At 38.8% G+C, this 15,044-nt stretch overlaps 1 protein-coding gene across 1 annotated transcript in view; it reads left to right on the top strand.

The window, feature by feature from the left end:
* WDR49 (WD repeat domain 49) overlaps positions 1 to 12,637 on the top strand; it is a 127,837-nt gene extending 115,200 nt beyond the window's left edge. The window contains 3 exon segments of the mRNA XM_032224895.1: positions 7,743 to 7,855; positions 9,051 to 9,197; positions 12,492 to 12,637. Coding sequence (XP_032080786.1) covers positions 7,743 to 7,855; positions 9,051 to 9,197; positions 12,492 to 12,637 — 406 coding nt within the window.
* Positions 12,638 to 15,044: the final 2,407 nt, after the last annotated feature.

The raw sequence follows: 15,044 nt of genomic DNA, 5'->3' as shown, positions 1-15,044 counted from the left end.
TTGGAATTTGTGCAAAAATTTTAATATTAAAACAGCAACAAACTGGTGGGAACATCAGCCTGAAAAGTCACCGAAAATCAGATGGTCAAGATCTTGTGGGATTTCCGTATACAAACCGACAAAATACTGGCGCATAATACACCAGACATCACACTGGTTGAGAAAAATAAGGTCACAATCATAGACATCGCAATACCAGGTGATAGCGGGTCGCCGAGAAGGAACATGAAAAAATTGCAAATACCAGGACTTAAAAATCAAAATTCAACGACTATGGCACAAACCAGCAGTGGTAATTCCAGTGGTAATTGGCACACTGGGTGCTATTCCAAAAGCACTGGAATTACATTTAAAACAGTTAAAAATTGACAAAATCACCATCAGTCAAATGCAAAAAGCCGCACTGCTTGGATCTGCACGCATATTACGAAAATACGTTACGACGTCCTAGGCCCCTGGGGGGGCCCGACTAGTAACCAATGCCAAATCCGGCGAAACAACTGGCCGCTGTGATACAATTGTACAACAACAACAATAATAATGCTGTAAAAAAGCTGCTGTAAAAAAATCGCGCAGACTGATTATAAATTGCGGCACAATTCAGTAGCACAAATGATCCATTGGAATTTGTGCAAAAAAATATTAAAACAATAACAAACTGGTGGGAACATCAGCCTGAAAAAGTCACCGAAAATCAGATGGTAAAGATCTTGTGGGATTTCCGTATGCAAACCGACAAAATACTGGCGCATAATACACCAGACATCACATTGGTTGAGAAAATAAGGTCACAATCATAGACATCGCAATACAGGTGATAGCAGGGTTGCCGAGAAGGAACATGAAAAAATCACAAGATACCAGGACTTAAAAATCGAAATTCAACGACACTATGGCACAAACCAGCAGTGGTAATTCCAGTGGTAATTGGCACACTGGGTGCTATTCCAAAAGCACTGGAATTACATTTAAAACAGTTAAAAATTGACAAATCACCATCAGTCAAATGCAAAAAGCCGCACTGCTTGGATCTGCACGCATATTACAAAATACGTTACGACGTCCTAGGCCCTGGGTGGGGCCCGACTAGTAACCAATGCCAAATCCGGCGAAACAACTGGCCGCTGTGATACAATTGTACAACACAACAACAACACAACAACAACAACAACAACAACAACAATAATAATAATAATAATAATAATAAAATAAAATAGGGCTCAAAATATTGACAAGGAATACAACAAAGAATTCACTGGTCTCTTGCATTGTTTATAGCAGTCTAGTACCAAAAATAATCTAGTACCAAGAAATGGATCACTTGAACAAATGCATCTTTACTCCAAGTTGTTAAAAATTGAGGAGCACAGTTTTGGGAGAAAAGGGACTAACGTATTTGTAGAGTTTCTGTGGCAGCTCATTGTGTTGTGTTTTAGAAACACAATTTATGGGTCCCCCCACCCCCTTATCCTAGTATATAAAAATACACTGAATAAGTAACTGATATAACTTTGTATTTCTGATGCTAAGAAGTTAGATGTGCAAGAATTTGATTTTGAGTGAGTTCATATATGGAAAAATGCATAAATCATTCATGGAACTTTGTAAAAATCTGAAAACATAAAAATAGCACGTTAAACTCTGGTTAACTGCTTCCTCATTTTAACTTCTTTGCTATAACATAATTTAACTTCTGCATTATTAAACATGCTATAACCTTGGCAAACAAGTAACCTTCATGAACTGGACCAATGCAAAGCTAAATACAGCAATAAATAATAAAATACAATTGCAGTGTTACAAGGCTGGAAATGTTGCCAAAAGATACATTGCCATCTCCATCCAACTGGACATGTATGATTGAAAGTACAATTAGAATTCTGATATTTTCAAATTCAAAATGAACCAGACAACATTTTATGGAGGGAAATAATCAAAGGTTTTTCTTTTCCCCCTCATAGCTGAAGGGAAGCCATCCATAAATGTCTAGATCTGTTGAAGTTGTAATTCCCAGAATTCTTTTATCCATTCAAATGGGAAATTTGAAAATTGCAACTGCAATACAACTAGAGGAAATTTGTTGGTTGGTTTATGTATGTATTTAAATTGTGACTTATGCCATTCATCTCCCATGTGTCTCTGGAATAATGGAAAATATTAAAAGACCACTGAATAGGGCTCTGGAGGAACAGATTTTTTTAAAAAACATATAAAATAAACGTGCTAGGTCAAATCAAAGAATAAATAGTTTATGCTTCATTGTATTTCCTATGGAAGCCAACCAAATGCATCCAAAAACAGGGCATGTTTGATATGTAGACCTTATCTCATCCAATGGTTGGGTTAACAACACAGATGCCAAGGATACATACATTGTCTGCATTGACTGGCAATATCATTCATGAATCTCAAGCAAAGGTTCTTCTTCACTATCTGATCATTTTAACTGGAAATACCAAGAAATGAATTTGGAATCTTCTGTGTACAAAGCAAAGGCTATTTAATTGAGTTATGACTCCTGTCAAATTACATTTCAGCTGCGGTTAATCATCCCATGGTGCATGGGTTTTTCAGTTTTTGCCAATTTTCAATGTGTTCAGATTAAATTTAGTGACTGAAGATTCAGATAAGGTAGAAGAAGATGGATGGAGTACACGGGAATCAATATTTGGATTGGGAATTGTAAAATAATACAGTTTTCATTACAAAGTCTACAAAGCCTTCCTTCCTTCCTTCCTTCCTTCCTTTTTTCCTTTTGTGCTGGCATGTGGCCTGTTACAAATTTCTCTAGAATTCTGCACCCGTTTCAAACAAAAAAGCATTTGCACCAATGGATAAATATATGTATCCAATCTATACCAGAATTTATGAAGATTGGAGAATATCCTGTTTGTTTGTTCATTCAAAATGTCAGTGGCCTCCTGTTAAAATCAATAACTCCAGGTGGCTTATAATTTAATTTTAGAATAGAATAACAGAGTTGGAATGGACCTTAGAGGCCTTTTACTCCAACCCCCTGCTCAGGCAGAAAACCCTATACCATTTCAGACAAATGGTTGTCCAATCTCTTTTTCAAAACTTCCAGTGTTGGAGCATTCACAACTTCTGGAGGCAAGATGCTCTACTTATTAATTGTTCTAACAAATTGTTCTAACAATTTAATTGTTTTGTTAAGATAGAGCTATAAGTAGCCATACTCAAACTGAATTTGAAGATTTTTGTGTCCATCAATTTCACTAATGGTTATTACCGGAGCTAGAACTTGAAGAGAGGTTCTAAAATGCAAAGGAGAGAAAGCTCAGCTGTCTTGTCTAAAATGGAAAATCTAGGTTCTGGAACTTATAGACTAAATGGAATTTATAGACTAAATGAAACTATACCTCTACACCTCTAATGAATCTGTAGTAGTGACAAATGTGCTTGAATCCTATCCATTTGGAACCAGATGGAAGACTCATAATTGAACTCTGTTTTTTAAAGAGGGAAAACCATCTCTAAGTAATAATTTGCTTTGAAGCCAGAAAGTCTGAGATTTAAGCCCTGGCATCTGCTCTTTTAATGTACTAAGTCATTTCCAAGACCTCTGTATATCATGCTGCAAATTATATTGCTACTGGGCACAATTATGAGACTAGTGGCTTTCATTTTTCTGTTTTCCAAGTAAACAAATATAAATTGCATGCAGATGTGCACACAAGATAGCTAACAGCATGAATGGAAAACTGATCTTAATGACATATGATGGCTTCATCATTCTTGCTTTTATGAAAAACATGTTCCTATTTGTATTTGCATGGATGTAAATAGAATTCCCTACACAGTTAGGAAACCTGAATAATCAGCTATTCATTAGTGCAGAGGAGGTCTACATCCAGGAGATGTAGAAAGATGGCTCCTTCAGACATCGCTGATCAATATTTAAATGAAGTATGGGACATATGAGGTGGGAGTTGTGCAAAACAGAGGGTCCAAAGGAGTTTAATTCAGCTTCTCAAAGGCAGTCTCCAAGGTGGTATTCAAAAGGGCAAATTTATTACATACACAGCTGGAACACAATTTTTCAAACTATATTTAATTTCCAAGAAGTTTAAGTGTGAATGCAATGCAACCACATTTAGCTTTCATCCTGGTTCTATCAATTCTTTAGGAGTGGAGCCCCAAGCTCCACTCTAGATCAATAATTGTGGGCCACCAACTCAATCTACCCTTCTGATTACAAAAGTGTTGGAACATAATCATTCACTAGGTTAGTTCCCTCAAAACACAAGTCCAGTTTTCCATAATGGTTGCCCGTGCTATGAAAATACACTGCATTACCCACAGGGTTTTATGACAGTTCATTATTCATGCAGAATAAATTCAGCTTGCACAAGGGAGCAGTGCTCCAATGCCAACTTTACTGCTACCAAATGTCATGAACGATGATTGATGTTTCTTCTTTGTAAACAGTGGTATTTTTATTTTTTATTTTACTTTTGAGGGAGGCCTAACAAGTTGAAGTTGTCTTCATAAAAGTGGAGTTGACAATTACTAAAGAACCAGTGAGCAATCCATTTCTTTAGAACCTCTCCAAATACTATAAGCAGAAGATAGGAGATCACCCACATGTTGGTCTGGAAGACTACTCCTCATAAGAGAAACACAGAACAGGAGCCTTCACTCAGTTTCAGCCTAGGAGACAACAAAATCAGCCATCTTGCTAACAACCATGGTGGTCCTTTTAAAGGACACTCACTTTCAAATTTAGAAATTGCCTATTAACCATCTTAAAACTACTAGAAACCTTTAGAATGACAAGTTTGAAAAGTTGCCAAGTGAGTTTAACTTCAACTCTGAACCACAACAAGAAATAATTACAAACTTATGAACTTAAAGCAGTAAAGAATTTGAAATAAGCACAAAAAACTAATTAAGATTTTGATCTAAAAATTTTATCTGGATTTAGAGTCCAGATAACTATTGAGCATTGGCTTTTAATAAGAGATTTTGGAATTAATTTTGAAAAACAAATAGCTTCTCATGGGAACCAGAGATAAATTGGCTGTCTTGGTTCATAACAAAGATGAGCAAATTTATAATTTTAGAAATTGGACACTAAGAGGGGATTAAATATTGTAAATTGAAGTGAAAATGCAAGCCAGCTTTTGGTATTGATTAACTGGGACTTACGAAATGTCATAACATGGGAATATTAAAGGGAATACACACACACACACACACACACAAGCATGCATGCACGCGCACACAAACACGCATAGATAGTTAGACAATCTTGAACTGACTCAAAGTCATCCAGAAATGAGGTTAGACTTGAACCTGAGCCCCCAATTCCTAATCTAGCATTTTAACTATCTAACTATGTAACTTTCTATTTCAAATTATGCAGATTCTGATACAGATTTTGTTCTAAGCTAAAAAAAAAATGGTGTATTTATTCAATTTATTTAGGTGTACATTTAAAAGTAGTCTGTGAGGCAAATTACTACACAACATGCTAAACCCAATCAGCTACCAATTCAGGAGCTTTTCCCATGAGCTCTTGCACCAGAAAAGAACTGGCAAGGCTTCAAAACATCATTTGCTCTTTCTCCATTGGTCTAAAAGACAGAAGACATGGCTTGGTCACTGTAGTTAATCAATATAGTACATTGTACAGGCCAGGCCCTGACACTGACGTCTGTAAATAAGTTTCTGAACCATTCTTTCCCTTCAGTTTTTCTTCCTGCAAGATTAGGAATGCCAAAACAATAGCACTAATCTAGTTTGTGTCCCACCAACACAACTTTTTGGATGAAGTTAATTTAACCTGTTTATCAATGGTGGGTTCCATTTTTTTTACTACTGGTTCGCTCGGGCGTGCTTAATGCTTCTGCACATGTGCAGAAGTGTCCAGGTGGGTGGGCGGAGCCTCCTGCTGCTGCTATTACTGGTTCGCCCAAAACCGAGAGCAACCCACCTCTGCTGTTCATCCCTGAGAGTTTTGAGACATAATTCAATTCGATGAGAATTAAGTGACTGAAAATTTGTCAGTTTTTGGTGTGTGTGTGGTGTGTGCCGCGTGCGCGTGTGTACATATGTATTTAATCCCACTTTTAATTTTTTGGTAAATAACTCAAGGTGACTAACATACCTAATATTCCCTTTTCTCCTACTTTTTGCACTACAATATGTCTTGGTCTGAGCCAGAGTGGAATACGGTCTGCTGGTTTCTTAACCACTACCACAAACTAGCTCTCAAGATAGATTAATGATTAACTCATTAATTCATTTAACTCACATGGTCTCACAATAGATTTGTATTCACGTCAACCCACTGAAATACGTTGTGGAACAGGGCTTCTTGTGTTGCAATGGGAGTAGACTCCTTCATGCATGCAATCAAGCAACTGTTTTATCTTGAAGCTGAACACGGAGAGATTTTGAGAACCAATTCCTTTTAAAAAGAATATCCTTAGTGTAATCATATGAAAATTGTAATTCCTAACAAAACTACACATCATAATCAACCAGACTAACAGCTCTTTTATTGATAGGATAAACCACTGTTTAGGCTTCCAGGATACAATGAGATGAGAAAATATGGGACAGTGATTAATCTTCCCCCCAATTTTTTTTCTTTATTTTAATTGGCCCTTTTTATGATTTTTCATCTTTCTGGGTTCTGAAAAAATGTGTTCAAAGGGCAAACGTGTGTTTCAAATTCAACAGGCAGATAATTCACTTGGGGAGCTATTTGGAACAGCAATGCAGCAAGTTGGCAATAAGGTTAAAAACCGTGCCCTCCACCCTGTCCCTCCAGATATACCCTTTCATTAAAAAACAGACACCCTGTTCTTCTATTGTATAATTTACTCTACTTTTAACTGATTGGAAACTGATCTGCAAAACATCCAGTTCAGTTTTTTTATTTTGTTCTTTTGCTGTGATTGAAGGTTGCCCAAAACCATTTGACAAATGAATAAGAAAAAGTCATCTCTTGTATTTCAAATAACAGAACGTTATTCCTTGAGTATTTTCAATGGCTGAGTCCTTGTAAGATGGAAATAAATGGGTTTTTTTGCTCAGTTACTGTGATGTGTGGATTTTAAACAAAAGAACTGTTTTTAAAACAAACAGAAATAAACTCACGCAATCTTCCAAATAAAAATTGCCTTGAGGCACAATAACAAAAGATGTATTAACTTACATTATTACAACTTTTTGCACATTTATCCAGGAAAAAAAACCAATACCATAGAAATGAATGTTTGTTTAACTTTCAAATACATTTTCTATTTATGGCTAGGCTTTTCTTGCGCGTGTTTGTATACACATAAATAAAATAGCAAACTCTTTTATGAATCTCTCTTGAAAATTCTTTGATTTTTCCTACCTTGCATTTGACTTTGAAATGAAAGGTGGCCCATTCCAAATTCAACTTCTCATTGAAGGCCTCTGATGGACTATTATAAACATCTCAGAGTTGGCACCATGGAACAGTTTATTTTGCCGTTTCGCTTGGGACACTCATTTGATTCATTCAGCTATATTGAGCCAACCAAGGAGAATGGATAGCAAGGTTCATTTCAGAGCAAAGTTTTCTTTTGCCCTGTGGTCCAATCATTCTGCTATCTTGTCTTGTTAACTGTCAATAGTAGGCACATCTTCCAAACTCTTACTCCTTTGTACAAAAAAGAGCAATTGAAACAAAGCAAGATCATATCAAAAATACTTCATGTTGTTTCCTATTTCTATCCATCTAGGGAAAATAATATATGGGAGAACACAATACTGGGGAAGAAATTCCAAGAGAGACAAAATGAAAAAGGAAAGAAATACAGTCTCAGCACTAGAATGACTGGAATAAAACCAACAGGTATGCTACATTCATTGTTAAGAACATGTAAGTATTATTATGTAGTTTCATATACTGTATATACCTTACCATTGTAGATGTACTGTGCTGTCTTCATTGATTTGGGACAGGGGTCAGCAACCCGCAGCTCTGAAGCTGCATATGGCTCTTTCATCCTTCTGCTGTAGCTCCCTGTCATTGGTCGGCTCCACAATTGATAGAGCTTTCAGTTAGGACAGGTAGAGGAATAAGGATGCTGTGCTAGGAGGAGACTCTATGGAGGGGGAACCGGACTTCCGGTCAGCTCCAGAATTGTATGGGAGGGGGCTTCCAATTAAGACTTTTATGGCTCTTTGAGTGCTTAAAGTTGCCGACCCTTAATTTGGGGGAATACATCTAGTCTATAGCTAAAAGAAAGTTCATAGAGCAAACTGTGGAAAATATTGGAGAAGCAATAGGAGGTTCAAACCTTCAGAATTATCGTGCTTGATAAATCAGGCTAGGACCTTCAAAGGCCCAGATTTGGATTCTTGCTGCTTTGTTTTAGTAAAGTCCTACCATAATTCATCATGGCCACCCCTATTAATGGCTCTAAATTTGTGACCTAGGCACCCAATTTTTGAGGATTGCAATGAGTGAAATGATGACATGCAATGAACAGAGTCAGAAAACAGATAGAATGGGATTGGGATTTCAATACTTTTTCTTCTCTAATGTAGCTGTTTCTCTTTTTTTCTCTTCTCTTCTTCTTATGTAAAATGTCACTTTAAACCTATTTTAGGGATAATTGTTGATTTTTTGTGTGCTTTCTACCTTGGGGAGAAACCCTACCATGCAAGCTTGTGTATGATTGACATAGTCACAAGAGGTTCTGAGGGACACAGGGAAGATGTTTATGGACACAATGTCTGGCCTTGAGTTAGCTAAGAATGTGGACGCTCTGAGTGGAAGGGGACTGGATGTGTCAGAAGCAAATTTTGTGTCAAATTGGACTTCAGGCCAAAGATGTGGGTTTTATACAGCTTTCTTGGAAAAATTGCCATTTAATTAAAATTAGGGGGTGTTTCTAGAGCAATTGGTCTGAGGATTGGTGTTCGAAGTCTTTTATTTAACTTATGGCTGAACATTTTTAGCCACACAAATGGCTTTAATGTGATTAGATGATTTTACTCCACCTGAAATTTGCTTTTGGAATGATCTTTTGGTTCCGGACCAGTTGTATTTAGGTCACTGAAGATTGAAGCCCTGAAGGAGATAACAGATACGAATGAGCTCAAATTATTTTTGCACCCTGACAAATACTCTGGAGAGAAGTTAGCAGAGAAGTCTTCTAAAGATTTAAAACTACCTACTTTTTCAGCAAGTAAGTAGATATTCATTATATTCTCATTACACTGAGTCTCACAGGCAAGAGGCAAAATTAATACCCTAGCTTATCTCTTTTAAGAAGAGAGGAAGGTAATGAGGAGGTCTTGGATTTATTGTCTGGCCTGTGGGAGCCCTTTCAGGAATTAAGAAAGCTGGGAGACTCAGAAAATCTGTGATCCAAAGTTGTAAATGATGTTTGGCATGTACCAAAGTCAGACAGCTCAGGCATTTTTGAAAACTCTAATGGATATTAAACTCTGCACATTTAAACTACATTAGAAGAAGATTGGGCTAATGCTCGCTGGCTTTATCCTTTCCATTTGGTGTTGCTACCCTCCATGTAATTTATTTTTATTACATTTACATCTTGCTTTCCCCTGGATAGAAATTGGCAGCCTTATTGAAAGTGAGTATTTATTTTTTTTTTTCTTTAGCTATAGAACAGGGGGACCCCAATCCCAGGCTATGGACTCTTTGTGGCCTGTTAGGGTCATAAACTGGAGGCGAACAGCAGCTGAGAGAAACTGCGCATGCATAGGATCTAGGTTGCACATTCTTCCTCCGCCCCAAGGTCCATGGAAAGATTGTCTTGCACAAAACATGTCCCAGGTTGGAGGCCACTGCTATAGAGGGTTTGTCGGTGAATTAGGGTCCCAAAGGATGATAAGGAAAGTTTGTGGATGGATGCTTGGAGAATGTGGTCCTTTAACCACTATCAGGCGGGATAGTGGCTTTGAAGGAGCTGGGTGGAGATTGTTTTGGCATGTGTTCATTGGTCTCCCATAAGAGCTGGAATCAAGATAACTGGTCTAATAGTCTTCTAGAATGGTTGATGCCAAAGGATCTGATTTAAGTTCTTTTCTCTTCCCTCTACATCAGTTACCATGGAAAGAAGAGGGAAGGATGAGTCTTAGGGTGGTTTTGCAAACATAGTGATTAATATGTGACTTTGGGAGTTTCAGAAGTGATGTGAACAGATTTCTCCCTCACTGCCTGCCTTGTTCTAAACCATTCCATAATGTTTTTTCATTTCCAGCATTCCATAATTGATGAAGACATGTTTATTTGCTAACATTCACCTTGATATCTTTCAACAAATGAAGAGAGGGTTTAATCAGATAAAAGAAGTATTGTTTGGGACTGTACAAATGCAATATGATTTGTAATTTTTCCTTTGCTGTCCAAATAGTGTCTTTGGAGGATACTTGAGCCAAAAATAGCCACATCAAATATCAGAATAGAGAACCTTTATCAAAAAGGCAGCATTCTTGCCAAGATCTGAGATCATTCATAGATTGCCAATGTGAATGGAATAGGATTAGCAATAAGACTACTTTCACATATCAATATCACCACTTTTGATGGTAGAAGAAAACAAGCTGTTGCCTCTTCAAGCTGCGTATTAAGAGGCAACTGGGAATTAAATGGAAAGTAACTGAAAAACAAAAAGAGTGAAACTGGAGTTAAGTTGATGATTCAGCATAAACCAAGAAAAAGATTCTGCTCAGCTCCAAAAACAAATTTTTCAAATTAAAAAATAACTTTTTGGAAGTCAGATCAATTTCTAAACAGCTTCTTGATTACTGTAGCTAGGCATATGATCTCAGTTGGCAAAATACTGATTTTCCAGACTGTTATTAATCTTGCCAGACAGTTGAATTTCTCCTGTTTCCCTGGAGCTTTCGATAAAATGCTATTCTTAAATTTATATGAAGCACTTCAGAATTCTCCCATTAATCCTTGAAAAAAAAATCCTATTTTTAGACAATGGAGAAAAGCCAAATGAGGTAAGCTTTAGTGTTAACTCTTTGGTTTGAGAAATTTGCAAGCATTATTTTGCACAGAAGGGTAACTAATTTAATATAACGGTAAAAATAAAAAAAAATAAAAAGATACAATATTTGACAGATCTTGCTGACATAGTTGTATTGTTATGTGTTTCTTTCTTTCACCAATTCCCCTTGGAAATGTACAAGCTAAATCAACCACAAGGTAGGGAAAAGAAAAAATGCTGTGATTTCCTAATGTCACACAGTCAAGATTTGACTTGAATTTTGACTTTCTGGTCTGAGATTGTTACACTATATAAGAACTCAACATATACGTTGGGTTAAGTTGATTGACATAAGTATTATTTCCCAAGGTTTCTCATGGATTTGCCACAAAACCAATACAGTGATATTACCAAGATTCAGAGGACCTGGGGCATAAAGTTGAAAGGAACCGTTAGGGTCTTATAGTCCAGTCCCCTGCTCAAGCAGGAAATCCTATACCATTTCAGATAGATTGCTGCCCAGTGTCTTCTTAAAAAACCTCTAGTGATGAAACACCCACAACCTCTGAAGGGGAGCTGTTCCACTGGTGTTTGTTCACACGGTCAAGAAATTTCTCCTTAGTTCTAGTTTGGATCTCTTTTTGATTAGTTTCCATCCATTGTTTCTTGTTTTAGCAATAGCAGTTAGACTTATATACCGCTTCATAGGGCTTTCAGCCCTCTCTGAGCGGTTTACAGAGTCAGCATATTGTTCCCACAGTCTGGGTCCTCATTTTACCCACCTCGGAAGGATGGAAGGCTGAGTCAACCCTGAGCCGTTGAGATTTGAACCACTGAACTGCAGCTAACAGTCAGCTGAAGTGGCTGCAGTACTGCACTCTAACCACTGCGCCACCTCGGCTCTTGTCTTTGAGTGTTTTGGTAAATAGGTTGACCCCCTCTTCTTTATTTTTTATATGGTATATTATTGTTTATGGGAGTCAATGTTTCCTACTGCTGGTTTAAAATGCATTTTGAAATAAGGTGTCCCAGTTATAGACTTTAGTAAGCCACTGTGAGATGCTTTGTGATCAGCTGCCATAATTAGCCACCACACAGACTTATATACTGCTTCACATTGCTTTTAGCCCTCTGTAAGTGGTTTACAGAGTCAGCATATTGTCCCTAACAACTTGGGTCCTCATTTTACCAATCTAAGAAGGATGGAGGCCTGAGTCATCCTTGAGACTTGACCAGACTTGAACTGAAAAACTGCTGGCAGTCTGCAGTCAGCAGAATTAACCTGCAATACTGCATTCTAACAACTGCATCACCATTACCTTCTTCAGTCAGTCACAGGCTTGGCAAAATAAAGCAAAAAATGTTGAAAAATTAATAGTTATGTAGGATAGATAAATGGCCAATTGGAAAATAAGATTTCTCGCTAACATATTTATTGCATATTTATTTGTGCATTTATATTTATTAAAGTACATATTTGTTGAAATAAGGACTTTGTTTCATTTGGTCTGATAGCTCTGAAAGCTGCATTCGATGAAAAGAACTTATTCCCCAAAGAAATTCTGGACCGTGAAAAATGGTCAAGACAGTTGCAGGAAGAAATGCGTCCCAAAGATAGGATAACAAGTGAGAGAAAGCAAGGGAAGCTGAAACGAAAATGAATCATTCATGACTTCCAAAGGAAGGTAAGAATGGAGGATACGAGCCTAGACAATGTAAGAGCTGCAACTTTTGTTTCCTTCCATTCAGAGAGACATAGGTGTTCTGACCCAGGATTCCTTAAAAAGCATGAAGCAGAGTCTTGGTCCCGGCAAAACCTCTTTTATTTACACGACTGTGAATTCCTTTCATTCACAGTCAGCAAGTCTTGGCAAACAGTATTTCAGAAGAATATTTATCAATATGAACCTTATCTTGCTCGGAGAGTTGCCAGATAACTAGTTTCCAAATGCAGGGCAAGGCAACACTTGGCACAGAGTCTCTTATAGTCATAAACAGAACTTTCCACTCTTGAAATGACTGAAGGAATGAATTGTTTCCTGCAAAAGCCCCACTCCCTGTTCATCCTCTTTTGTTTTCTATGGGAGGAAATTAGAGAGTTTAGAGTAATTTATTTATATGCCGCACTTTTCCCTGGGGGGACTCAGGGCGGCTTACAACTCGAAAGGGAGGGAAACAAACAATTGACACAAGACAATACATCATTAAAAGCACAACATTCATACTATTCGGGTGGGTTACAGTCTTTAATCCCAGGCCTGACGGGATAGCCAGTTTTTAAGGGCTGTGCGGAAGGTCTGGAGGGTGGTGAGGGTACGAATCTCCATGGGGAGATCGTTCCATAGGGTCGGAGCTGCCACCGAGAAGGCTCTCCTCCGCGTAGTTGCCAGTCGACATTGACCGGCAGATGGGACTCGGAGGAGGCCTAATCTATGGGATCTTATTGGCCTAGTGGAGGTAATTGGCAGTAGGCGATCTCTCAAGTACCCAGATCCAATACCATGAAGGGCTTTGTAGGTGACAAGTAGCACCTTGAAGCACACCTGGAGATCGACCGGAAGCCAGTGCAGCTCGCGGAGGATAGGTGTTATGTGGGTGAAGCGAGGTGCACTCACAATCACTCGCGCGGCCTCATTCTGGACTAGCTGAAGTCGCCGAATACTCTTCAAGGGCAGCCCCATGTAGAGCACATTGCAGTACTCCAGCCTAGAGGTCACAAGGGCACGAGTGACTGTTGTGAGAGCCTCCCGGTTCAGGTAGGGGCGCAACTGGTGCACCAGGCGAACCTGGGCAAATGCCCCCTGGTCACAGCTGACAGATGGTGTTCAAAGGTCAGCTGTGGGTCCAGGAGGACTCCCAAGTTGCGGACCCTGTCTGAGGGGCGTAATATTTGACCCCCCAGCCTGAGAGATGGAATACTTGCCGAATTAGTGGGAGGGAAACACAACAGCCACTCGGTCTTATCTGGGTTGAGCACAAGCTTGTTAGCCCTCATCCAGTCCCTAACAGCTTCAAGGCCCTGGTTCATCACGTCCACCGCTTCATTGAGTTGGCACGGGGCGGACAGATACAATTGAGTATCGTCCGCATACTGGTGGTATTTTATCCCGTGCCACCGAATGATCTCGCCCAGCGGTTTCATGTAGATGTTAAAAAGTAGGGGGGACAAGACCGAACCCTGCGGCACCCCATATGTTAGGGGCCTAGGGGTCGATCTCTGCCCTCCAACTAACACCGACTGCGACCTATCCGAGAGGTAAGAGGAGAACCACCACAAAACAGTGCGGAAATCACTTCCAAGGTGTGGCTTTACTACCAAGTTGACCCTGCTTTCTTAGTTGTTCTTGTCTTCTGGCAGTTCTGCGCATGTGCACACTGGGAACAGGCTCCAGCTGTTCCTCTGCCTCACTGCTGTCTAGCTCCCTCTCTGCCTCTGACGCAGAGCCCTCCTCTGAGCTTTCCTCAGCCCCCAGGACTGGCCCATGTTCCTCCCCAACCTCCTCACTGTCCGACTCTGCTGCCAGCTCCACTGGCCGCCGGCAGGCCACAACAATAGGATGGAGAAGATGCTAAAATGAGAAAAAGGTACATTCTTTTCTAAAAAGAAAACATGAGAAAATATATTTTGATGAACTAAATGCACTCATTTTGAAATATGTTTGGCAAGGAAAAAGAGTGAGAATAAGACTGAAAATGTAAACACAATGGGGGCTTTGGTTTGTGGGATTGGGAGCTCTGTTATCAGGCCTCAACACTAATTTGGATAGAAGAATGAATAAATCTTAGAAATAGAAGATGTTACTGTTGGAGGGACATGGTCTGGGGTGGCATGCCTTTCTGTGGTATGATAAAAATGAAATACATAGATACTTCCAAAGACTGACTGACTAACTGACTTTCTTTCTTTCTTTCTTTCTTTCTTTCTTTTCTTTCTTCTTCTTTCTTTCTTTTTTCTTTATATTTGTCAACAAGTACAAGGAAATAAGTAGGAAAAACACATGAAAAAAATGGCACAAATAACGGAATATAAATAAGCAAAACATAGCCATAAACACCTAAAATGAGTAC

Source organism: Thamnophis elegans, chromosome 10 (assembly GCF_009769535.1).
Source record: "Thamnophis elegans isolate rThaEle1 chromosome 10, rThaEle1.pri, whole genome shotgun sequence".
NCBI lineage: Eukaryota > Metazoa > Chordata > Lepidosauria > Squamata > Colubridae > Thamnophis > Thamnophis elegans.
The sequence above is the reverse complement of the archived record's forward strand: the minus strand, read 5'-3'. Positions and strand labels throughout refer to the sequence as shown.